This window comes from Rhinolophus ferrumequinum, chromosome 19, assembly GCF_004115265.2.
Source record: "Rhinolophus ferrumequinum isolate MPI-CBG mRhiFer1 chromosome 19, mRhiFer1_v1.p, whole genome shotgun sequence".
Taxonomy (NCBI): domain Eukaryota; kingdom Metazoa; phylum Chordata; class Mammalia; order Chiroptera; family Rhinolophidae; genus Rhinolophus; species Rhinolophus ferrumequinum.
In genome coordinates, this window is record NC_046302.1 from 37998627 (window position 1) to 38025130 (window position 26504).

Sequence of the window (26504 nt, forward strand, 5' to 3'; positions counted from 1 at the left end):
CTGAGAGATTAATAAAAAATAACATTTAAATCTCAGAATGTTTCTCTTGGTTTGCTGCTGCAATACAATGAGCTGAGCTCTGGCTCAGCAAAACTACCAGGGAAAGGGCGGCACAGGACATAGGAGTGGGGAGGAGCCATTTAATAAATGGAGCTGGAAAACTGAATATGCATATGGAAAAGGAAAATAGATCTCTGACCTCCACACAAAAACCTAACTCCAGATTGATTGTAATGGTCTTATGTGTCAACTTGGCTAGGCTACGGTATCCAGTTTTTGGTCAAACAGCAGTCTAGACATTGTTTTGAGGCATTTTTTAGACATGATTAACACCTTAAAATTTTTACCAGTAGACTTTTGAGTACAGCAGCTTACTCCCCATAACGTGGTTGGGTCCCATCTAGAAAAACCTTAGTAGACCTCAGGTTTTTCTCTTGAAAAAACATTCACCATATTTTTGAAAGAAAAACCTGAGGTCTACCAAGGAAGAATTCTGTCTCCAGGCCCAACTCTTCCCTGGGTCTCCAACCTGCCCGCCTGCCCTTTCTGACTTGCTAGCCCCCACAATCTCTCTCCACATCCTCTGTTGTATTTCTCTGGAAAACTCTAACACAGGTTAAGGTCTTAAGACAAAAGCAAACCTTTTAGTATAAAATATGTCTTTCGTCACTAAAGATTTCCTAAATAAAAACAAAAATACCTTAACAACTGGATTACATTATAATTAAAAGCTGTTTTATGAAGTTATGGTAAACAAGCTACACGATAGGATACTGACAAACGTGCATAATTCTATTCATTCTGGTATTTCCTTTCTCAGTTTTTGTCCCAATCTTTCATGCTTCCATTACTATTTTTTTCATTTCCTTGAGAATTTTAGTTGTCGTATTCTTCTCTTGCCTATAGTACCTCTTTATGCAGATTAGTCTTCTGGGCAGAAGCCAGACACTTCCAACATTATCAAATGTGAACTTTGCCACATACAGCCAGTTATCCAGTTTATGAATTTCTTGTTAATCGCAAACCACTCTAGAATCCTGCAAAGAACTAAGCAGCGAATTATCTAAGCTCGCTGATTGTAATAACAGTCAAGTAAAATAAGCTAAGAAAGAAGCATGTTTACCAATCCTCAAAATAATCTGGGTGTTTTTTTTTAAAGAATCACTCAAACTACAGAAAACCACCAAGCAATACGGAACCTTTATTTTTAATGTGATTTCTGTACATCTGGAGTATGAGAATAATCCTTTACAAATGGAACTGATTACTAAAAGAAACAATGACAAAACCAAACTGGTATTTGATGTGAATCCATAGGAGTTTAAGCTTCAAATCCAGCCAAGAAGTTTGTTACAATCTCTTTCAGCTTTGCATCTGACTGTTCTGAGATCTTTCCATCAGCCCTATTTGGAAATGAAAGCAGATCATCAGTTCTGACCCAGACAAAAATTCAACCACTAGCCTAACTACAAAAGAATTTTAACAAGACTTTGTATCTTAAAACTTACAAAACAGAAGCCATCAATTGTGTTCATACCTGATAGTGCCCAACAGGGCTTGGTGTTGGCTGATCACATGAGACAAGAAAGCATTCTCGAACTTTGTGATCTTGCTGGGCTCTAGTTTATCAAGATAGCCCCTTACACCAGCATAAATAACAGCCACTTGTTCTTCAATAGCCATGGGAGCTGAAAAGAAAGAAAAGAATGCCAAGTGAGTTGTTAAATAAATGCCATGTCACCAAAGTAAGAAACTTACTTTTTCCTCCAGTTAATGACATTTCTCTACATAGTCCCTATTCTCACTTTCGTAGTGAGAAACTCCTTCCTACCTCCTTCCCCAGGCAAGCTTTTTTCTTGCAAGACCTGAAGTGTAGTATTGGGGTATATTCCATAAGCACTGTTTATCATCTGACAGTGTTTACATTGTTTGGATATAAATAATTTGCTCAACTTTTACATTGATAAACTAAATAAGTTCTTCTAAATTTGCCAAATTCCACACTCATGGAAGAGGAAGGGGAGGAGACGGAACATCTAATAGGTCTTAATCACCGAAAGAAAGGTATTAAATATATTTAGTAAAGTTTTCCCAGTTTTTAAGTTTGTAGCATTTACATTTAAATGTTTTTAATTAGATTATTTAATTTATTTAAATTAAACAAAACAGGCATCAACTGCATTCAAAGGGCAGAGCTTCTGATGAAAGAGAAGAGCATTTACAACAGTTATACGGAGCTGTGATAGTCCCAAGCCTAACACACAGTAGGAGCTTCACCAAATGAAAAGAGAAACTCACAATACTGTCCTTGCTTCAGCAACTCCGTCAGACGCACACCACGACTCAAGAGTTGTTGAGTGGCAGCATCAAGATCAGAACCAAACTGAGCAAAAGCAGCAACCTCACGATACTGAGCCAATTCCAGCTTCATGGTACCTGCCACCTGAAATACAGAAATGGTTAACTCATACAGTACAAAAATACTTAATGACACAGCACTATACAAATACATATTGAGTTTAACCTAATGATACCCCTCCCTGACAAAGTAATGCAAATTACCTGCTTCATGGCTCTGGTTTGGGCAGCAGATCCAACACGGGACACAGACAAACCAACGTTAATGGCAGGGCGGATGCCTTTGTAGAACAATTCTGTTTCCAAGAAGATCTGCAACGTAAGAATATACATGCTGGCAAATGTAAAGAAATCAAGCATTTAAATAAAATTAAGACACTGTGCTTCAAAAAAACTGAAGCCTAAAAACTCTGATGAAGAATGCTAAGTGACTTCTTATGGTAGAGCCCCTCAAATCTTTCACAACCCAAATCAACCTACATATTCCATTGCTGAGATTAGGATATGTGTGTGACGTGGGGAAAAAATAGGTAACATTTTATTAAAATATATACAGGTAAAGTAACACGACCTCTGGGATTTGCTCAAAATTATCTAGGGGTAAGAACAGTGGTGGGTACAAGTGAAGCCAAGAATGAAATGCTCTATATATACCATGAACTGATAAATGGGTGAGAGATGCATGGGGTTTTACTACACTATTCGCCTTTCATATGCATTTGAAAATGTTCCATAATAAAAAGTAAAAGGCTTTTAACAAATCATTCATAACCACTAGTCTCAACCAATGCATTGGAATCAACCTAAGCTTTTACACTTATTTTAATCATAAAAATACCTGTCCATCAGTGATAGAAATGACGTTTGTTGGAATGTAAGCAGACACATCACCAGCTTGTGTTTCTATGACTGGTAAAGCAGTCAAGGAGCCACCACCAAAAGAATCGTTCATTTTGGCTGCTCTCTCTAGCAGACGGGAGTGGAGGTAGAACACATCCCCAGGATAGGCCTCACGACCAGGGGGTCGGCGAAGCAGCAGAGACATCTGACGGTAAGCAACAGCCTACAATACAGAAAAGGGTTGTGAAATTCGCCTGTTATACAGAAGTTATAATACATTTGTCAACTTCCACTGTGGTACAAATGTACAAACAGATCCTAAAAATACATTTCCTTTGACCTGTTTGGATAAGTCGTCATAGATGATCAAAGCATGTTTGCCATTATCCCTAAAATATTCTCCCATAGAACAGCCAGAATAAGGAGCCAGGTACTGAAGTGGGGCAGCATCAGAAGCAGTAGCTGAAACCACAATGGTGTACTTCATGGCATCTGAGAAGGAAACAGATTTTAGGTTTTACAAAGTTGTCAATATGGTTTTTAAATTAGAAGCTACTATAATAAAAATTATGAGTGCTTTACTACTAAGTGATTTACTATCAAGATTAACCAGAGCCTAATATTGTATGTCAACGGTAATTGAAAAATAAATTTTTAAAGATAAACCAGAACCAAATAGCTTCTATTTGAAAGAAACTGATAAAACCTTAAAATTTATTGTTTTATGCTATTATTTCTTGTTTTGTTTTACTTGATTGTATCAATAGAAAGACCAGTTCATTAGGGAGTAATTAAAATCAGTCTCAACATTAAGCAGACGCTATCCTAAGACAGACAGCTATAGGACTCCCAGATGACAGCAATGGAACTGAAGTTCTTTAATACCTGCATCTGTCAGTCTCTTCACCAACTGAGCAACAGTGGATCTCTTCTGACCAATAGCGACATAGATACAGTACAGCTTCTTCTTTTCATCAGTTCCTTCATTGAAACGTTTCTGGTTAATGATTGTGTCAATAGCAATTGATGTTTTGCTTTAAAAAGAAAGTAAACACAAATCTTACTAAATAAACACTTCAAAGGATTTCCCAATTAAAATTTCACTACTATGACTGATCTGCACGGTCACATTCTACTCTCCCATTCCAAGCCTAAATCTTTCCATAGAGCCAATTTTAAATTTTTGTTAGAACTTTTAATAAGCTATTGAGTCTTTACCCAGTCTGTCGGTCACCAATAATTAGCTCACGCTGACCACGACCAATCGGCACCAAGCTATCCACAGCCTTAATGCCAGTCTGCATTGGTTCCCGCACAGAGATTCTAGGAATTATCCCAGGTGCTTTCAGGCCAACTCGCCTACGGGTCTTGGAACCAATTGGACCCTGTTAAAAAAAGGAAGCCAGAACAATCAGCTTTGATGTTTGTTAGAAGCTACAACCACATCCAATAAATGATAAACCCACCTTTCCATCAATGGCATTTCCAAGGGCATCTACTACACGACCCAACAGCTCCTCGCCAACTGGAACGTCCACAATGGCTCCTGTTCGCTTCACAATATCTCCTTCCTTAATTAGTTTATCATTTCCAAACACGACAACACCCACATTGTCGGGTTCCAAGTTCAGAGACATACCCTACATGGAAGATACATTGAACACCAATGAAGCCTGAGGGGCTTTTCTTCCTATACGCTAATACTACATGATACGAAAATAGGGAGAGGAAAAAGCAGTATTGTCCTTTAGGTCTGGGTTTACTCGTGTTTCTCCAATAAACAATCTTCTTTGGTTAAGACTTTTAAAATAGTAACATGTTCCCTGAAATAATCTTAAGAGTTAACATTATAAACCTATCAAGCTCCGTATCGCATCCGCAGAGAATTCAAAGCAAAGCAATTGAACAGGTTAAGCTTTTTCCAATCATTTCCTTTGGTTATTACATCTTTTGATCTTTGAGATTCGCCATACACAGTTCAATTATCTAATCAGAACCTCTATTTGTCAGGTTAGTAGAAAGTGAAATTAAAAGCTACCCAATAAAGAACACATTTTTACAATATAACAGTACTGGGTCACCTCTCATCATTACAACTGTATTTCAAAATAGTAAGATTTTAGGTCCCTAAATCATGACTAACACAAAAAGGCTATTCCAGGATCTGAGTGTGGTCAGTAATGAAAGCTCTGGAGAAGTACTTAGAATAAACAGAAGAATATCATGGAATATCATTGGAGGTACAAAATCTTTAAAATCTCTGATGTTCAACATTAAGTCACTAACCACATATGGCTTCTTAAATTTCAATTATCCTTTAGTCATGTGTCACAGGCTCAATGGTCTCATACGTATAGTTACCATATTAAACAGGACAGATACAGAATATTTCCATTACTGAAGATAGTTCTATTGGACAGTACACGTCAAGACTCTTAAAAGCTAAAAGGAAACTCAAGAGTTCACCTATTACAGCCTAACCTTTCAAAGATATATAAGATACATACACCGAAGATAAAAAAGCTTAAATTTTTAGCCAAGGTTTTACAGATACTGATAGAATTTTTGGCTCTATAATTAGTCTTCCACATTAAGTGGCTTTTTCCATACCCAGACACTAACAAGACCAAGACGCTCTTTTCCCCTATCTGTGGGCTTAGCGGATAATCCCGCTGCTCCTGGTCCATCCAGATTATCGGGCTCTGCCTTCCTCAGAGAACCCATGACCCTACAACTTTTATTTCTCATCCCACTGGCCCACTAGGCTCAACCTAACAAAAAGAAGTGGACTTATATCGCCAGTCAGCTTCTGACAGCTACACCACTAATTCACCTCTCAATAACAGATCTACTCTTACTAGAAAATACAAAGTCAATGACTTTCAGCTGTCCACCAGAAATGAATTTTGTTGAAGTTATCAAATGCTTTTGTATAAGATGAGTCTATTATAAGATCAAACTTCTTAGAATTTGGGTAAAGGTTTACTAAAGTGTATATTTAGGAGCTAGTGGATAGAACCTATACGTAAATCAGTCAGTCCCTAGAATAAAAACTTGGTTAACCAAGACCCTTAAATTTATTCTTTTCACAACATATGACAATGACCAAAACCCCCTCCTCCCAAAACACTGAAGCAGATTAAGATTTTAAGTTAAAAAAAAAAAAAAAATTGGACACAATCTCTGATTTACTAAATGAATAACTAAATGAATGAAGACGCCGGTACTAAAATAACAAAATTTCACTTTATAATTTACCTTTAAGCCTGAAGAAAACTCTACCATTTCTTCTGCTTGGACATTCCTCAGCCCATGTACACGGGCAATACCGTCACCAATACTTAAGACCCGCCCCGTCTCTTCAAGGTCAACAGAGGTATCAGCTCCAAGAATGCGTTCCTCAAGAATAGAGGACACCTCGGCAGTGCCTATCGAGAGGACAACTCTATTACAAAAATTATCTGGTCCCAAAATCTTTTCAAAGCCCATTTCCCCAACTATAAAAACTATAGTTTCGTGATCATAATAATCAAATTACATTCCAAAATGTAATATATATGCTTCAATTCAAAAGCTTGATACCTATTACTATGACAGTGAACCCAGGTGACTGAAAGAAAACTTCACAAGATAAATGTAAACCAAATAAGCAAATAAAATCAAAATAAGCATTTTCTACCTCCTACTCCTTTGGTTCCTATGCTTCCCTCTCTACTTCTCTACCAAATTTGCAAAGTGAAAATTCATAGATTTGCAGCTATTGCCTTTGAGCAATACCCTTAAAATAAATATTTTCTATCTTCTACTATGGTTGCTATGCGTATCTTCCCACTTCCCTACCATTCATAGATTAGCAGCTACTGCCTTTGAAAAACAGAGGTAAAAAGTGCTCCCTTTTTTCTCATGTGTTTTAGGAAAGGAAAAAAAAAAAAATCAAAGATCAGAAAGCGTGCCCACCACCTGACATGTGTACATTCTGTTTGCAGCCAAGGGAACATTATCAGAACAAAGAAGCTGTACTAAAGTCAAAAGAGAAATATATATAATAAATGTAGCTCATTTCACTACAACAAGCAAATCTACTGACAGGGCTAACTGGTACTTTATAGGTTAAGAATCTGACATTCTGTAATAACTAAAATTGAGAAAAAATTAACAAATGGGGAAAAAAACTGCAACAACTATGTTTCTTTTATTTTTCTTTTAATGAGAAGATAGTGTGGTGTAGACTTAGAAATAATTACTTACCAGTCTTCTGAAGACGAGTGTTGGTGGCATGGAGGTTCCTTGCAGCAATGAAAGATGATCCCAAAGCATTTTTGGAGACCTAGAGCAAGTATATTTTTAAAAATCTGATTTTTAAAAGACTTTATAAAACTGGCAAGCTTAAATGCAGGCTTAATTGATCGAGTTATCAGTAAAAATATTAATTATATTCAAAATATTTTGCCTAAAATTGGAAGAGTATTTATCGCATGAGGAAATACCTTTTGATATATGTGAAAATCTATTATATGGTTCCTGATACATTGTAAGTACTCACAACAGTTAACAAGTATCTTTCCCTTTAAAGATATCAGGTATTACTATTTTCACTTTAGATATAATTCAACTGAGTTGTGGAAATTGTCAATCAGATAAACTGTTTCCTAAAAGGGGCAAATCTCACTAGATTTCCTATTTAAAAAAACAAAAACAAAACCCCAAGCAAACAAAAACCTGTAGATGTTGGAATTTGATTAGAAACGAGGTCTGGCATATGCAACTTTTTTATACTGCCTTCAACAAAACCTGCAACAATCTGGACCCCCCTCCTTTGAATTTTAATGCTGTGTCCATTCTGAAGCTTCTATAGGATCTGGATGAAAAGGACTAAAAATGCTTTGTTTTGCCAACAGAAATCCAAGATACTACCAGCGGTTGTTACGGCAGTAAAATGGTCAGTATGTTAATTTCACCTTTCAAATAGGGACTACTTTTAAGACGGGGGGGGGGGGGGGGGGGGAGAAACCAAATGCAAAAGCGTTTACACAGGACTTAAGGGTTACGTTCTTAAGTTCAAGGGAGATTAAGTAATGAAGGGCACTAACTTTTCACAAGTATTTTCCAACCTATCTTCTATTTTCCTCGAGTTCGCAATCATGGTCTAACAATTACTCAGGAACGAAATCTTAAAACATGTCAAACTACCACAAAGCAGTCTTCTGCCAGACCGAGACAATTTAGAAGCCAGCTTCACTGCTGTCAAGGTTATCGGTAACATGAAAAGCATATTTGCACCTGTGCGGTGTTTTCACAATCGCCTCAGTATTCAGTATTTCAGCACTAAGAGACTGACTTCCGAAGTATACAGAAAACCACCTCTATTTATTGCTTTTTTCTGAACCCCTCCCGGCAGAGGTGAAATGCCGGGGCCTGCTGACCTTCATACAATGTCAGGCTTCCCCAGCTCGCTCTGACCTTCAGCAAGGGAGTCGCGGAGAATCAGCGGGCCCGAGCCTCGCCGTTTCGAAGCAGGCCTCGGACACCTTCTAGCGCCCAAACCCTGACCTTCACCCAAGGCCCCTCGCGGGCCGCTCTCAGCAGAAGACAGGAATCCTCCTGAGGCCCCATCTCTGGACAGCATCAAGGTCACCGTCTCCCCTCCACCACTCTGCACCGTCCCGCACGGATGACGAGCAAAAGGGCTCTTCGGCCACCAGCCCTGCACCGCCGGCCAGCGCTGCAAGATGGCGGCGCCCGGCACAGCCCCTCACCCTCCTTGCAGGAAAAGCTCCCGAGCTAGTGCACTGTCACCCACCCGCCTGCACCCCACCGGGCCACCTCCCTCCCGCCGGTTCTCTGCGCTCACCAGCCCGGCCCGCCGAGGGAGGGTGCGGGCCACGGCCGCGGCGACGCGCACGGACAGCATCTTTGCAGCTTCTCTCCGGGTGGTTCCTCTGCAGCCGCAGCCTCCGACTGACTGGGACAAAATGGCCGAGCGGCGAGGAAGGTCAAGGCAGCCTTCCCACCTGACCCGGAAGTACCGCCCCTAGCTTTCACCTCCGGACGCGAATCTCCTTTTTGCGGGGAGTAGGGTGGTTACTTTTTCTTAAAGAATCATTTTCAGATTTAAACTTCAAACTGACTGATTAGACCTTTGCCAGCTTCAGCCCAGACATTCGTTACACATTTACTTTGGTCTTTCCAGTCGACTTTGTGGTTGCCCAGGGTGACCACGTGGGTAGCGGAACCCGCTGAGAAGCAGTTCTCAGGCTCTATCTGGGGTGTGAGATATTGTTGGTGTCATCCTGTCCCGAGGCCAGGCTGGCTGCACTGTGAGGCGGGTTGATGGTGTCTAGTCCGAGGCTACAGCTGTTGAACATTGGTGCCCGAGCAACAGTAAACTGTTACCTCCCCTCCCCCCGTCGTGTCCTCCACCGAGCGTTTTCTGCCCATCGTGTTGACACTCAAATCGCTGGGCCCTACCCCAAACCCTGAGTCGAAAATCGGGCTATCTGAATTTTGACAAGCACCCATACCGATATGCACTCAAGTTGGAAAATCGCAGTTCTTTTAGAACCGACCTAAAAGAATTCTGTCTGAGAATTAGAGCAAATTGTTTAAAAATTGTAACAGGTACAAGGAGTACCAAGTAGAGTGGTTGCCAACCTTACTGAGAAGAATGGTCCAGAACCGGTAGTGTCTGTACCAGACTCTGAGCCAGACTATACTAAAGCTTGTTTTTCTCCATCAGCAACTAGTTTCATGACAGTAGACTCTATTTTTCCATTTGGAGTAGAACAGAATGATTAAAATAACATTCTATGCCTACCCAATAAGATTGGAGCAGGACTTTTTTCTCAGAATTTTGGTGATACTTAGATATGTACAGAATTTGGGGGATGTTGGGTATTTTGTGACAGTGGAGACTATTAACGTTGCCTTGTAACTTCTGAGAAGCATCTTCCAGCTTCATCCACCAAATCCTGGTTTACACCCAAAATCTTAAGTGGGATCATACAACTATCTGGGTTAAAAAGGTCATCTCCTAAAACATAGCTTGCAAATGTATGGTTAGCAATCCCTTTAATATTCCACTTTTTCGAAGTGAGCCATGGGTGAGTAAATATGACAATCCTCCTGGGAATCTGGTGGGAATAGAAAAAAAATTGATTTACAAAAAGAACAAAATTGCAGGGATATTTTGTGAAATTTGTAGTGATTATTAAAGTGGACAAGGACATAAAGATAACTTTTTCCCCCATACTCAGGGGCTGTACCAACTTATATGAAATTTGGTTACTAAGCAGAGATATATTTGAAACAAAAAGAATCAGAAAGCTATACAATATGGTATTGGCTAGTTAATAAAATTCCTTTGTAAAGAAAGGTTTAATCATTTAAAATGTGCATATGACTTAGAAGAAAATTATTTGGTGTTAAATCTGATGCACTATTTGACAGTCAACTACACATCACAACAAATTGAGTACATAGTCCACTTTCTCTAATATAAACAGTACACTACAGCAGGTTGCGGACAACAGAGTGGTATAACCTGAGGAGACTGAAAACCCATTTGGAGCCAGAACACTGTGGTCAGGTTCCAGTTCTACTTCCTTATCTTGGTCAAGTCATTTAATGTGCACGTGTGTCATTTTTATGTGAAAATAGGTAAAATAATGTGAGTCCATCTATTTTTACAGGGTTCCTGTAAGAATGAAACAAAAATAGGAAAACACATAGAAAACGAGACATTGCTGTAGCAATATAAAGAACCTCTCACAGTATTAACTAGAGTGATGGAGGGAAGAGAGAACTTTAGGGAAGGCAAGAAATGAATGGAAGAATGGCTCAGTGGCAGTGACAGTGCCAGCACTTGGATACTGTCAATCATTTTAAACAGTCTCCCGCACATTTAGTTCTTTGCTAATGGAAACTAACAGATAAGATTAAGGTTTCCGCAGTTTATATTGCCAGGGTAAACAAACAAACAAAAATTGTTAATGCACTCAGTGTGGAAGAAACAAATAATCTGCTTTCCAAAAAACAAGTTTTGGGTATTTTTTAAGACAAGTGATTCAAGTGAGAAATAAAAATACGAGAAAGAAAACACAGTCTGGTTCTAAGCGGCTCTACTTCTGATCCTGTAGATTATACCATGGAAAGTGGAGGGGGTCTGGACCGGTGGCTCAGGCAGTTAGAGCTCCATGCTCCTAACTTCGAAGGCTGTGGGTTGGATTCCCACATGGGCCAGTGGGTTCTCAACCACAAGGTTGCCAGTTCAATTCCTCGAGTCCTGTAAGGATTGGGGGGCTGAGCTCCCTGCAGCTAAGATTGAACACGGCACCTTGAGCTGAGCTGCCGCTGAGCTCCTGGATGGCTCAGTTGGTTGGAGCGCATACTCTCAACCACAAGGTTGCCAGTTCAATTCCTCGAGTCCGCAAGGGATGGTGGGCTGCAGCCCCTGCAACTAGCAACAGCAACTGGACCTGGAGCTGAGCTGCGCCCTCCACAACTAAGACTGAAAGGACAACAACGTGACTTGGAAAAAAGTCCTGGAAGTACACACTGTTCCCCAATAAAGTCCTGTTCCTCTTCCCCAATAAAATCTTAAAAAAAAAAAAAAAAGAAAAAAAAGAAAAGAAAGTGGAGGGACAGGCCAAGTGGCAAGCAAGGAGAGGTTTGAAGTGCTGGAGCCTCGGAACTGTCTTGTCTAAGGGTTCAGCAGCCTGGAGTCCTAGTAAAAACTACAACTCCCAGAAATCCCGGACCCCAAGGGGAAGGGACAAACGGTGTGTGGGAAGGGACAAACGGTGTGTGGGCGGGGCCTTCAGAAAGAGCCAGGCACTTCTCTCGCGAGGAGCTTCTCGAGAAGTGGCGGGAGCAGCAGCTATGGAAGCGCTGGAGAAAGACGCACAGGTAGGTGATGGGGCTGGACCGACATTTTTCGGCCTCCTAGAAACCGCGTCTTTGTCACGCTCGTCCCGCCGAGCTCACCACATTTACTTTTTTCCTCGCCCTACTCCGCTGGTCCATCTTTAGTCCCGCCTTCAGGATCTTCGATCCCCATTCTGCTTAGACTGCTTTGGAAAAGGTGTTTCCCTTCCTTCCTGGGACTTTCCTTGCTTGCACTCGGATTTGGAGAGGTGTTGTGGCGTCCCCTGGTACAAAATCCCTTCTGGCACACTGACGTAGGTATTCTGAACCCAAACCTACCATCCAGCCAAACCTCGCTGTTCACTGCTGATTCCTACTAGAATTTTCACACCTGACCTGCTTCCACCGCCCGCATCCCAACTCTAGGAGCCTCTGCGGGCTTATGACACTTACGGGGCTTATGGTGTGTTGGAGACAACTCTTTTTTCAGAGTTCGTACGTATTATAATGCGTTAGCACTTGCATATTAAGCTTTATAATTATTTGAGTGTTGCTTGTACTGCTTTGTAGCTTTGGGAAAGGATGGATTATTTTCTGGTAATTTCTTTGTGCTTGATCACTTTTTATTTCCTGATATCTGGGATCTAGCTCTTTAAAGACAAGTGAGGATGTTAAGTAGGAAGCCAGAATATTCATAGAAAGCATTTTGTTTGCTTTTGATCACTTTGTTATATTTGTTTCGTGTCATTGCAATAAACAAGGCTTGTAATACTTGTCTTCCTTTTAATGGCTAGGTTGCTGCATGGTTGAAAAAAGTATTTGGAGATCATCCCATTCCAAAATATGAGGTGAATCCACGGACCACAGAGATTTTACATCACCTTTCAGAACGCAACAGGGTCCGGGACAGAGATGTTCACCTGGTAGTAGAGGACTTGAAACAGAAAGCAAGTGAATATGAATCAGAAGGTGAGATTAATTCCAGAGTTTTGAATGAGACAATAACTAGAAGTAACCAAATTTTATAACACTAACGTGTACAAGGTTAGTTTAGTGTAGACTACTTGTTAGTTTTGCTTTATTTTACCCAGATTTTTCTTTGTGTTGTACTAAATAAATCAATAAATTTCATTACAGTGTATATTTTACTGGTACTCTGATAGCAGAACAGTGAGCCCTGAAACATGAATCTAAACTTATTAGCCTGACATAGAAGATGCCTGTGGTTTTTAATTTTTTTTTTTAATTTTTTATTGGAGAATATTGGGGAACAGTGTGTTTTTCCAGGGTCCACCAGCTCCAAGTCGTTGTCCTTCAATCTGGTTGTGGAGGGCGCAGCTCAGCTCCAAGTCCAGTTGCCGTTTTCAATCTTAGTTGCAGGCGCCTCAGCCAGCCATCCCATGCGGGAATTGAACCGGCAACCTTGAGAGTCCGCGCTCTCACCAACTGAGCCATCCGGCCGCCCGGTGGTTTTTCATTTCTCTATCTTTTTGCTTTAGTTATAATGAGCCATTGGGATACCTGAGGTGGCAGCCATGAACTGTGAGACTTGAATACATCACTCTATCGCTATGTCTTCATGGATTGCATTACAATTTTCTGTTGTGCATATGTAGTTTGAAAAAGTACACTTAAGATACCTATTGTTTTTATACTACAAACCACAACAAAACAGTGATAAAAATCTTTTTATGGATGGAATATACAAAAGGAAGTAAGACCTACATTTGGTTTATGTTTAACCACGTGTATGGCAGGTATTATATACAATATTTTGAAAAATTACAATTGTAATTTTACTGCAGATATTTTTTTTTTCCAATTTTAAAAATTATCATACATAAAATAGACTTTTTGTTTTGGTGTGCTGTTTTAACACACATGGATTCTGGAATCCACTCCCACAATCAGGCTGTCATCCCGCAAAACCTCCCCTGTAATGCTCCTTTGTAGTCATACTCTCCTGTGTGTGCTTTTAAAATTGTTTTATTTTTTAAATGATTGTATTTTTGTAGTTATTAAAATGCAATATGGAGGAAGAAGCTTTGGGTTCAAAAAAATCTTCTAAGAGCTTTCTTTTTGTCTATAATATCCTATAACAAAAATCTGAAGATTTTCAAAGTAAGATTTTTGTGATCTTAAGTACCTTTTAGGGTGACACATGTTAAATAGCAAATGTTTCTATTAATACATACAAATTTTGACACGATTTTCAATACTTAAGTATCGAGAACAGCCCTGCCTCCAGTGATATTTGTTAACATTTCATGTCGTGGACTTGAATCATCACTCCTCTGTTCTAAGTTTTCCCTTCTTTTAGACAGTGAAGCTATCCAGCAGAAAATAGAAAATTTGTGGGACCTTGTAACAAGTCTGGATTGATATGTACCGTTAAGGAGGTCTTGCTTCCCCAATTTGTAACTAAATGCTGAATAGTGATGCCATATAGCTATTTGGACTTGAATGACTTCTGAGCTCAAAGTCATTTTTCAGATGCAGTGTTTATTTATATACAGTACAATTCTTTGCAGCACATGACATTGGAACATTTTAGAAATTATTTTCAGGAATTGACAGCGGATGTAAACGTTTTGTATGAAGCCTTTTTAGTCATGACCAATACAGATGAAACTATTGAAACCCTTCTTCATGCTGCCATTTTCTTCATTTGAAGAGAAAAACGAAAAGAAATTGCCCTGGCTAGAATCTCCAATAAAAAGTTGAATAGATGTGGCAAGTGTGAACATCCTTCTTCCCCATCTCAGAGGGAAAGCATCCGGTTTTCACCATTAATGTTGGCTGTGGGTTTTTATGTAGATGCCCTTTATCAATTTGGGGAAGTTCTCATCTCTTCCTAGTTTGCTGAGTGCCTTTACCATGAAAGGGCTTTGGATTTTGCCAAATGCTTTTTCTGTGTCTATTGAGATGATTGTGTGACTTATGTTTTTCTGTTATGGTCATGTATTACATTAATTAAATTTCAAATGTTAAACCAATGTTTATCCTTAAGATAAAACCACATCCTTATAGTGTATAATTATTTTTATAGGTTGCTAGATTCAGTTTGCTAATATTTTGTGGAGAACTTTTGCATTCATATTTATAAGAGGTATTAGTTTATAGTTATCTTTTCTTGTGTTGTCTAAGTCTGGTTTAGGTATCAGGATAATACTGGCCTCATTGAAAGAATTGAGAAGTTTTCCCGCCATTCTATTTTTGGAAGAGTTGGTGAAGAATTGGTATTAATTCTTTGTATATTTGATAGAATTCAGTGGTAAAACCATCTGGGCCTGAGTTTTTCTTTGTGGGTAGTTTTTTTATTAGTAATTAAATCTCTTCACTTATTACAGATCTATTCAGATTATCTATTTGTTCTTGAATTAGTTTCAGTAGTTTGTGTCCTTTTTGGAATTTGTCCATTTCATCTAAGTTATCTAAATTGTTGGGTACAGTTGTTCATAGATTTCTTTAGAATCCTTTTTATTAAGTAGGTAAGTCAATGGGATCCTCTCTTTAATTTCTGATTCTAGTAATTTTAGTCTTTCTTTTCTTCTTCCTCAGTCTAGCTGTTGGTTTCATTGATTTTTCTCTACTGCTTTTTTATTCCCTATTTCACTAATTTTCACTCTAATCTTTATTATTTCTTTTCTTTGGCTTGGTTTAAGTTTAGTCTCCTCTTCTTTTCTCAGTCTTAAGGTGGAATGGCAGGCTGTTGACTTGAGATCTTCTTTCTTTTCTTTTTTTTAAAGGATAACATTTTTTTCTCTATAAACTTTTTTTCAGCTTCAAGTTGTTGTCCTTTCAGTCTTAGTTGTGTCGGGCACAGCTCAGCTCCAGGTCCAGTTGCCGTTGCTAGTTGCAGGGGGCACAGCCCACCATCCCTTGCGGGAGTTGAACCGGCAACCTTATGGTTGAGAGGATGCACTCCAACCAACTGAGCCATCCGGGAGCTCAGCGGCAGCTCAGCTCAAGGTGCCGTGTTCAATCTTAGTTGCAGGGGGCAGAACCCACCATCCCTTGAGGGAGTCGAGGAATCGAACTGGCAACCTTGTGGTTGAGAGCCCACTGGCCCATGTGGGAATCGAACCGGCAGCCTTCGGAGTTAGGAGCATGGAGCTCTAACCGCCTGAGCCACCGGGCCAGCCCCTAAACTTTTATTTAAGTGTGTTTTTCCAGGACCCATCAGCTCCAAGTCAAGTAGTTGTTTCAATCTAGTTGTGGAGCGCGCAGCTCACAGTGGGGATCGAACCGGCAACCTTGTTGTTAGGAGCACCTCACTCTAACCAATTGAACTAACCGGCCGTCCCTCTTTCTTCTTTCTTAATACAAGAACTACAACTAAATTTTCCTCTAAGCACTACTTTTGATGCATCCCATAAGTTTTGGTATGTTGTGTCTTCATTTTCATTCATCTTAAAGTATTTTCTAATTTTCCTTTTGATTTCTTCTTGACCCATTAGTTATTAGGAATGTGTTGTTTAATTCCACATATTTATTTATCAGTTTTCTAAGTTTTTTTTCTAATTTCATTCCATTGTCATCAGGGAATACTTTGTATTATTTCAATCCTTTTAAATTTATTGAGTTTTTTTTTAGCCTAGCTTAAAGCTATATCCTGGAGAATGTTCCATATCCACTTGAGAAGAATGTATATATACTGTTGTTGTTGAGTAGAGTGTTTTAAAAGTGTCTGTTATGTTACTTGGTTATACTGTTTAGGTCTTCTGGTTTCTTGTCGATATTCTACCTTGTCCATTTTTATCTGGACGTAACCCCATCATAAGTCAAGGCATATCGGTACTTGCGTATGTCCACAGTGACTGTGGGATGACATTGGTTTTGGTAGGACTGTCTTACTCTTTCACTGACCACACCTAGCTGTAAAATTTTACTAATTGACAGCTAATTATTTTCAACAATACCCCAGGGCACAAATTGCTCTACAAGTTAATCCAATCAACTTCTGGCACCATTAAGGAACAGTTTCTGAAGTCAGTGTTTGATACTTGTTCTCACCGAAGGATGGCTCCTCCTAGATGTCTTATTTTCTGGTTCTTCCATGTGAAGTAGGTGGCCTGCAGTTTAACCTGTATCAAGAACCTTCTCCCAAATGCCTTTTACTACAACTTCCACTGTTTTTTAGGGTGTTCTTAGGCTTGAATTTCTGCACGCTCTGTTGCAAATGGAGTTAGTTCCTTTGAGAAGACATTGGGAGCTATCTGTATTATGGCTTGCTTCTTCCTCTGGAAAATTTCTGAGCCAGGACTCTGGAGCTGGGGGTAGAGACAATGGCAAGCTTTTCTCTGAGTGACACCCCCAATGTAGATGCTGAGTGCTTGGTGGAGAGAAAGTACAGCAGCGTAAGGTCCTCTTGGTGTGCCTTTCCTGGTTTGATACCACCACCTCATGAGCTCGTGTAAGAGCCATTAGAGCCCCAGTATTCTCTGTGTGCCTCACCCAAGGTAGAACTATCATTCCAAGAGCAGTGACTGGAGGGAGGAAGAGAATCCACCCCTTCTAACCACATTCCCCTGGGACTTAGCTCAGCAACAGATAGCTGGTGGCAGGATGAGAAACACTGAAGTCCTGTTCCTCCTGGAAAAAGAGCCAAACTTAAAGCTCAGAAGACAACATCCTGTATATTTTCGTGACCTTGGATTTGGCAGTGGTTTCTTAGCTACGATTCCAAAAGCACAAACAGCAAAATAAAATGTAGGTAAATTGAACATCATCAAAATTAAAAAACTTTTTTTCTCAACGACACCGTTAAGTAAATGAAAAGACAACCAACAGAATGGGAGAAAATATTTGCAAATCATATGTCTGATAAGGGATTTGATGTATCTACAACATATAAAGAACTCTTTTTTTCCCCCACTCAATAATAAGGTGTTTATTTAAGAAAAAGAAGCCACATGTTGAGAAAGTTGCATTAATAAATATTTCCAATATTTTTTGTTTTGCTTTTTTTAAACAAAAAATCAATTGAAACTAGTACTTTTGTTAGGGGAACATAGTAGTATTGGAATTAGAATCCCATCTGAATCTGTATAATGCAAATGATGGCAGGTAAATTCATTGTTTGTTTTTTTTTATTATTTATTGGGGTGACAATTGTTAGTAAAATTACATAGATTTCAGGTGTACAATTCTGTATCACATCATCTATAAATTACATTGTGTGTTCACCACCCAGAGTCAGTTCTCCTTCCATCACCATATATTTGATCCCCCTTACCCTCATCTTCCACCCCCACCCCCCCTTACCCTCTGGTAACCACTAAACTATTGTCTGTGTCTATGAGGTTTTTTGTTTTGTTTTGTTTTGTTTTGTTTTTTTCCTTAGACGTGTATCATTTATATCCCTCACACTGTGGATCCCCCTCCCCCCATCCGCTATCTCTCTGACATCGCACCGAGCCATCCCATTTCCACTATCTCTACTCCCAATGCTGTACTCTGCCTCTTGTAAATGTATACATACCTATATATACATATATATGTATATATGTATATATACACATATGTATATATAATATTATAGTTGGCATTCATTATTGTTCAGCTTCAGGTGTACAGTGCAGTGATCAGGCATCTACATCTTCCCTGAGATGGTCTCCCAAATGGGACACGTGTCTATCGGATACCCTACAAAATCTTTACAACATTATTGATTACGTTCCCCAGATTAATTTTCAAAACCCCGTGGCCATCTTGTGGTTACTGATTGTTTTCTAATCCCCTCACCTTCCCCCTTACCCCCCCCCCCGCCCTGAAGAACTCTTATATCTCAATAATAAAAAGACAAATAATCCAATTAAAAGTGGGTACGGGATATGAATATACATTTCTTCCAAGAAGATATATAAATGGTCAGTAAGCATGGCATCATTACCCATTAGGGAAATGCAAATCAAAACCACAATTCCATTTCACACCTACAAGGGGGGCTATAATCAAAAAGACTGATATTCAGGTCTTGAGTTATCATTTCATTGATCGTCATTCAGTTCTGCGAATGACCACTGTACAAAAAAAAAAAGACAATCACAACTGTTGGTGAAGATGTGGAGAAACTGGGATTCTTGTACACTTCTGGTAGGAATGTAAAATCATACAGTTGTTTTCTGAAACAGTCTTAATTCCTCACACAGTTAAACTATATGACCAACTGTTCTCCTAGGTATATACCCAAGAGAAAGGAAAACACATGTATATAAAAACCTGTACATGGATGTTTATAGCAACATTATTAATAATAGCCAAAATGTGGAAGCAACCCAAATGTCCATCAATGGATGAATGGAGAAATAAAATGTGGTAGATTCGTCCAATGGAATATTATTCATTCATAAAAAGGAACTAAGTACTGACACCTGCTGTAACATGGATGAGCCTTGAAACCATTCTGCTAAGTAAGAGAAGCCAGTCACAAAGGACCACATATTTATTATATGATACCATTTATATGAAATGTCCATAATAAGCAATGGGTAGAGACAGAATGTAGATTAGTGGTTGCTAGGGCTTCATGGGTTGGTTAATCAGAAAATGATGACTAAGGAACATGAGGTTTCTTTTTGGGGTGTTGAATGTTGTAAAATTAGTTGTGTTAATGAGTGCACATGTCTGAATATACTAAAAGCCATTGAATTACATACTTTAGGTGGATGGGTTATATGATATGTGAGAGATTTCAATTAAGCTGTTAAAGGTTAAAATAAAAGCTAAGCAAACATCATAGTCACCATAGAACGCTTATGTCTTTTCAGCCAAGCATCTGCAAGACCTTCTCATGGAGAGTGTGAATTTTTCCCCAGCCAGTCTCTCTTGCACTGGTTCTAGGTATCTGAACACTTTGGTTGACAGTGCAGTGGCCCTTGAAACAAAGGATACCTCGCTGGCTAGGTAATTCTTGTGACAGTTTTAATTCTGCAATCATATATGCTATAAGGTCTTGACCCAAAGACTTACTTCTCAGGGTAATTCTGTGTACAAAATGAACAGTAAATGCCAAAACACTGAATTTAGTTAACTCCTTATCTTTGCTGGTAGGTATAATTAGTTTAGATTAACTTGGTCTTGGTTAAATTTTGGTGTTTTCTTCTTCCAGGATTAGGTTTTGAAGACTGGTTCTCATGAATATTTGGAAAGGGATTAGGTATCTCTTACATTGTTCCCTATAAATGGACAATAAGAAAAGCAGCAGGCTAAGTCATCTGGTTCAGCATAGTGAATTTTAGTCGTGTCCCTACCCTCTTGGGTAGAGTAGGTTAAGGACCTTTATTCTTTGTGACAGGCATTTCACCTATATGAGGACATTATTCTTCCAACAACCTGAAGAGGAAAGTGTAGCTCAGGAGAGATGGGTTAAATAACTCCTCCGAGCTAGTGAATGGCAGAGTTGGGGTTCAAACCCAGTCTGACTCCGAAGTCCGTCTGACTATCACCGGCAGCCATGTCTTAGCTAGGACGATCACTGTAGCTTACAATCAGAGGACCGTTCAGCTAGTCTGCTTCATTGCCAATTTAAGGGATTAGAATTTTTCTATATGCTCCAGAGTAGTGTTTCAGGTATACGAGGTCAGACAATGAAGTTGGTGAACTCACCCTAGAAAAAGTGCTACATACCTCTTTGCTGAATATCACTATGGTCACCTTCGAAGTACTCCCCTTGGGAAGCTATGTGCTAACGCCAGCGCCTAGTCCTCCCTTCAAAGCAATTTTGGAACTCTTTCTGGAATGGCCATCAAAGTTGTTGTCGTATTACACTTGATATTCTGAATGTCATCAAAATATCTTCCTTTCAATATTTCCTTTATCTTCGGGTAAAGAAAGAAGTCATTGGGGGTCAGATCAGGTGAGTAGGGAGGGTGTTCCAATACAGTTATTTGTTTACTGGCTAAAAACTCCCTCACAGACGGTGCCGTGTGAGCTGGTGCATTGTCGTGATGCAAGAGCCATAAATTGTTGGCGAAAAGTTCAGGTCGTTTAACTTTTTCATGCAGCCTTTTCAGCACTTCCAAATCGTAAACTTGGTTAACTGTTTGTCCAGTTGGTACAAATTCACAATGAATAATCCCTCTGATACCAAAAAAGGTTAGCAATATTGCAATATTGTTGCAACAAGTTCTCGAACTTAATTGTCTGACCTGGTAAGAACATGTAGGTTGATGGCAGCAGACATCTAGACTTAAGTCAGTTCAGCAGAGACCAAGTACCAGTTATATGCTAGATGTATACATATTTATATATACATGGCACTGGGGAAGCAGAGATAAATAGGATAATAACTGCAAGCAAGGACAGTCTCTGCTCATGGCCAAATAAAGGAAGTGGACATGTAAAACTATAGCACAGCTGCAATCTACAAGAATGTACAAGCTGTAGCCGGGAAGCACAGAGAAACGGAGAGTGAATTCCAGGATGAGCGTAAATCTCATTTGAGTTTTGAAGGACAAATGGAAATTTGCCAGCTGAAGAAGGGTTTGCCAGGCAATGGGAACAGCATGTGCAAAATGCATAGAGATATGAAACAGTGTGGTTATGGAAGAATCCACATAGAGATAAAATCGTCGTGAGAAATCAGGAATGATTGTAATTGTCCTTAATGTCCATGTATGTGACCTGATTCTTTTTTTAGTTTTATCCCTGCAGTGAATGATTTGACCTCTGATCTTTTTCGTACCAAATCTAAGAATGAAGAAATCAAGCTTGAATTGGCAAAACTTGAAAAAAATCTTACTGCAACTTTAGTATTAGAAAAATGTCTACAAGAGTAAGTAATTGAGTTGGAAAAGGTGATAGTTTTTATTATAATGGCAAAAATAAGACATGGTCAGATTTAGTTTTAAGTCAATAGATATGATTTAAAACAACACATTAAGAAATGGGGTCCATAAAATGTTTTCTTACGTAGAATATTACTTGGGTGGAAGTGGGGGGGTGGTTGGGTACACACTTTCTCACCATTTACTTCATATAATTTCCTACTTTATTTCTTCTTTTCTACAACTAACCTGGGTTTTATAATTTTCAGAATGTATGTAAATTTTTTTTAACTTATAAACTACAGTGCAACTAAAAGTACATATAAATTGTACACCTGAAATCTATGTAATTTTACTAACAATTGTCACCCCAATAAATTAAAAAAAAACAACAAAAAAGTGTTACTAATAAAGCATTTCTTTCAATATAAAAAAATAAAAAGTACATTATATTTTGTTGCCATTTTTTACTAGAGCTCTGGTATGCTTCTCAATGCTCCAGACCTTCTTTAGGTCCCTGTTGCCCCAGAGATTAGATGCTGTGGGTCAGGATTATGTATAGGCACAAGTAATTTGGTGGGGTGTAAATTATTTGACAAATATTAAGTATGTATATGCAAGGCGTTGTGTCACATCGTATCTAGGAGGGAGGCCTTTGGGACCTCCATAATTCAAATTGGCTTTAGGATATATTAAATCACTTTTTGAGCAGCAGGTTTACTTTCTCCAAGAATAATTGTGATAGATTAATCTTAAAATTATTTAGTATTTCTTAAGAAAAATGCCACCTAACAACGTGGAGGGGAAGATGACCTGGAGGTATGCCTGGTAGCTACTCTGATATATAAAATTTATGGTAGAAAATCCAGCAAGTACGTTATCTACTCCTTTTTTTTAAAAAAAAGGAAGATTTTGCGTTTTTTTTTTTTAAACTTTTATTTATTTTAAGTGTGTTTTTCCAGGACCCATCAGCTCCAAGTCAAGTAATAGTTTCAATCTAGTTGTGGAGGGCGCAGCTCACAGTGGCCCATGTGGGAATCAAACCGGCAACCTTGTTGTTAAGAGCACCGCGCTCTAACCAACTGAGCTAATTGGCCACCCCTGTTATCTACTCTTGACTTATCCAGAATTGAATCCAAAAAGTAGTACAGTTTCTTTTTTTATAATAATTTCACTGAGTAGAAGAAAATGTTTTCAACTTTACTTTTTAAAGGGATCTCAAGAAGGCAGAAGTGCATCTGTGTACGGAAAGGGCCAGAGTTGATAATCGTCTTCAGAACATGGACTTCCTAAAAGCAAAATCAGAGGAGTTCAGAATTGGAATCAGAGCTGCAGAGGTATGTGTGCAGCACTAAATATAGTTGGCTCTCTTCAGACTTCTTTTTGGCCTTCATCTTCACAAGGTAGTATTACTATTCCCTTTGTACAGATAAGGGAACTACAGAGAAGATAGTTAATTTGCCCAAGGTTACATAGCCACTTGGCAGCAGATTTAAACATGGGCAGCCAGGCCCATCTTGTCACAAGTGTGTGACTATGGAAATGATTCACATGCAACACAGAATTGCTTAGATGTGTGTGTGTTTTTACATCTATGATTTGTAGCTTCTCTTCAGTGGGTTATATGTTGAAAATTTGTCATGATGGTCACTTTGAAAATTTTCTTAACTAGACCCACTGTTCTGTAATTGTAGGAGAAACTTTCAGCCAGAGGCATGGATGCTTCTCTGTCTCATCAATCACTGGTAGCACTTTCAGAGGTGAGCTGATTTTAACCCAATTTAACTTTCTTTAAAATCTGCTTTTTCGTTTCTTTTTATAGAGCTTTATGCACTATCGACCTGATTTGCTTTACTAAACTCTGTACTCTACGTTCCCCAGTATTTACATCTGTATTTCTTATTTAGCTGTCTGTATATGTCCTCATATTTATTTAGTTTTTTCAAATTTATTACTATATGCTAGAAACTCTTTGGAGTCAATACATTATTGATTTATTTATTAAATTTATTGAAGGACGATGTACTAACCATTAGGTCTTCCTCGTCCTTCTCTTTCGGTATACAGTAAAAATGCAGGCCCCCAAACTCCTGTGGCATGCAATTCTGGGTTTTTAGGTTGATTAGGGTTTTATCTATTTTGGTGGGAGAGGGAGTAACATGTGGTTTTGTTTTACTTTACTATTAAGATTTTTTTTGTACTTTATTTTGGGAATCTAAAGTTGACAGTTAATAAATATGTATTTGAGACTCTAGTTGTTCCCTTACATTCTGATTCCTCTTAATCACTTTATTTTGTGTTCCTAGACAGCAAACTTAAATCCTATTCTTAATAAATGGTAGTACAGCTTTCCCATTTTAAGCATCTTATAAGGATTGTTTTTCCATTGGAGGTGACTTTGTGTATCCATTTATCTTTGAAGCTCTATATTTGATACTTTATTTTAAATATCCTAATGTGAATGCTTTACCACTTTTCATTTCAGAAATTGGCAGTATTTAGTTGCATTGTGATATCTCTTATTACTCTGTGACTCTGTGTTTTTTTTCACCCCCAGAAACTGGCAGAACTAAAACGACAGACTGTACCTTTGAAGAAAAAATTGGAGTCCTATTTAGATTTAATGCCGGTAACTATTTTTATGAATTAAAAAATAAAGACATCTCCTCCAACCTTCTCCAAAGGCCTTAAATGATCATGAAATTAGTGAGTTCATGAAATTAGTGAGTTCATGCTTAAGGATTTAAAGTCCAAGCCGAATTTCACTGGATATACTCTTCTGTAATTGTTTTTGCCTTTTGAAAAGCATTGTTGCATTTTTTTCACCTTGATTCCTAATTGAGGCAATATAATCTTTCTTTGTTTTTTTCTTTAAAAGAATCCATCTCTTGCTCAGGTGAAAATTGAAGAAGCAAAGCGAGAATTAGTAAGTTCCATTTTTTTCTTCAAGTTTTAAAAAAAGAAATAAAATAAATGCTGAGATAGCTAAAGCTCCCTTCCTCCTCCTTCTTTCCTTCCTCCTCAGAGGTAAACCTCAGTCCCAAAGTCACTGTGTATTGTTCATATGCATCTTTTAATACTTCTTTTGGCATGTGTATTTATTTTTTTCCATAAAAGGTACATAGTGGTCTTTTATGTCTTTTAAAATTTTGTTTAGATTTTCCTGGGTGAAAAGAGGGGAGGGTGGTGAGACATAGAATATTCTAGGCTAAAGAAATTGGCAAATGCACAAGAGCTGAAAAATGGAGAACTTTTCCGATCTTTGGCAAGTGATGAGGTCCAGCTGCCTAGGAGTATGCAATGGGAGATAGAGCAGAAGAAGGTCAATTGGTTTATGATGTAAAGGGCATGTAATGTAAAGAGAATGGAGTCTGTAGGGGACCACTGAAAGTTGCTATGTGTTTCCTTGTTTTTTAAGCCAAGTAGAAATATGAGCGAAGCTATGCTTTTTGATCAGGTCAGTTCTTTTGGTAGATGATTCTGTAATCAATGTACAGGATGAATAGGAGGAGGGAGAAAGAAAATTGCAGTAACCAGTTGACCTATTTAGGACAATGAGAAGTAATGAGGACAGTGGCAAAGAGAATGGAATAGAGGCGATACGAGAGATAACTATGGAAGTACGTTATTTAAGGAGTAAAGGTCAGAAAAATGTATTTGTGTATCATTACACTGATTTATTTCTCTGAAGGGTTTTTCTTCCCGTTAGATGTCTATTAGAATCGAGTCTGAAAACTTTTGGGGTTTGGGAAAGGGGAGAGATGTAAAAGCAAGGGAATGTCTCAAAGCATATTTAATATTTGTAATGGTATTTTTTAAGTTCTGTTTTAGTATTTTTCTTTTTTGCTTTTCTTACTTTAAATGACATTAGAAGTTAGAGCACCTGTTTTATGTTGTTCTTTGTAGTATTTCAGATGTTTCTTTCTTCCTTAGGATACCATTGAAGCTGAACTTACAAGGAAAGTAGACATGCTGGAACTGTGACCAGAACCAAAGTAAATTAAATAGGACTTTACAGAATTATTTCCTCTTGGCATTCCTTAATAACTTAATTTCTGTGTTCTTAGATGAGATAATAATGTCATTATTGATAGGATAGTTGTTTCTAATTATGTTGCATTTTTGTGCCCGCATACATCGTTTTCATATTAAAAAATGTTAGTTTTCTATATTGCTGGTGGCTAAGTGTCCTTCAGTAGCTCTATTAAGTAAACATTATGACAGTTGTCATGCAGTCACTTGTTAGGTCAGCTAAGTGAAAAGAAAGAAAAGATTCTATAACTCCAGTTATGTTTTTCCCATTCTTCTGTCTCCTGGGGTTTGCTTTCATTCTTTCTGATCAGCTCACCTGCTTACCTCCAGATGTTAATGTACGCAGGAATTTAGTTTATGAAAATGGTGGCCTTTTAAATCAGTAGTAGAGAAATGGATAATTCAACACTGATTCTACATCCATACTTCATACCTTATGTCAGGAGAGTTTCAAAGGTTCAAAGATTTAAATATTTTTTTTAAAGGTAGTACAAGGAGGTGCCCAAGGACAACTAGATATCCACATGCAAAAGAGTAGAGTTGGACCTTTACCTCACACTATATATGAATACTAACTCAGCGAATCAAAGCCCTCAATATAACAGCTAGAACTATAAAACTGTTAGTAGAAAAGATAAAGAT

The 26504-nt window shown here is 38.5% G+C and overlaps 2 protein-coding genes across 3 annotated transcripts; one reads left to right on the plus strand and one right to left on the minus strand.

Annotated features, from left to right (window-relative positions):
* Positions 1-1178: 1178 nt before the first annotated feature.
* On the minus strand, positions 1179-9204 carry ATP5F1A (ATP synthase F1 subunit alpha). Its single transcript, XM_033087610.1, has 12 exons — positions 9050-9204; positions 7447-7525; positions 6457-6626; positions 4665-4838; positions 4417-4583; positions 4084-4232; positions 3539-3690; positions 3197-3421; positions 2563-2670; positions 2299-2443; positions 1538-1688; positions 1179-1403 (listed from the first exon to the last, which is right to left on the minus strand). The coding sequence occupies exons 1-12, from the start codon at positions 9107-9109 to the stop codon at positions 1322-1324; spliced, it is 1662 nt and encodes a 553-aa protein (XP_032943501.1). The 5' UTR covers positions 9110-9204; the 3' UTR covers positions 1179-1321.
* A 2828-nt stretch (positions 9205-12032) lies between these two features.
* Positions 12033-25986, plus strand: HAUS1 (HAUS augmin like complex subunit 1). Of its 2 annotated transcripts, none has more exons than XM_033135621.1 (9): positions 12033-12102; positions 12855-13029; positions 19833-19968; positions 21704-21838; positions 23044-23167; positions 23525-23590; positions 24388-24459; positions 24709-24756; positions 25764-25986. In XM_033135621.1, the coding sequence occupies exons 1-9, from the start codon at positions 12076-12078 to the stop codon at positions 25812-25814; spliced, it is 834 nt and encodes a 277-aa protein (XP_032991512.1). In that variant the 5' UTR covers positions 12033-12075; the 3' UTR covers positions 25815-25986. The 2 variants fall into 2 exon arrangements, with proteins under 2 accessions (XP_032991512.1, XP_032991513.1); XM_033135622.1 differs by lacking the exon at positions 12033-12102 and adding an exon at positions 12470-12523.
* The last annotated feature ends 518 nt before the right edge of the window (positions 25987-26504 follow it).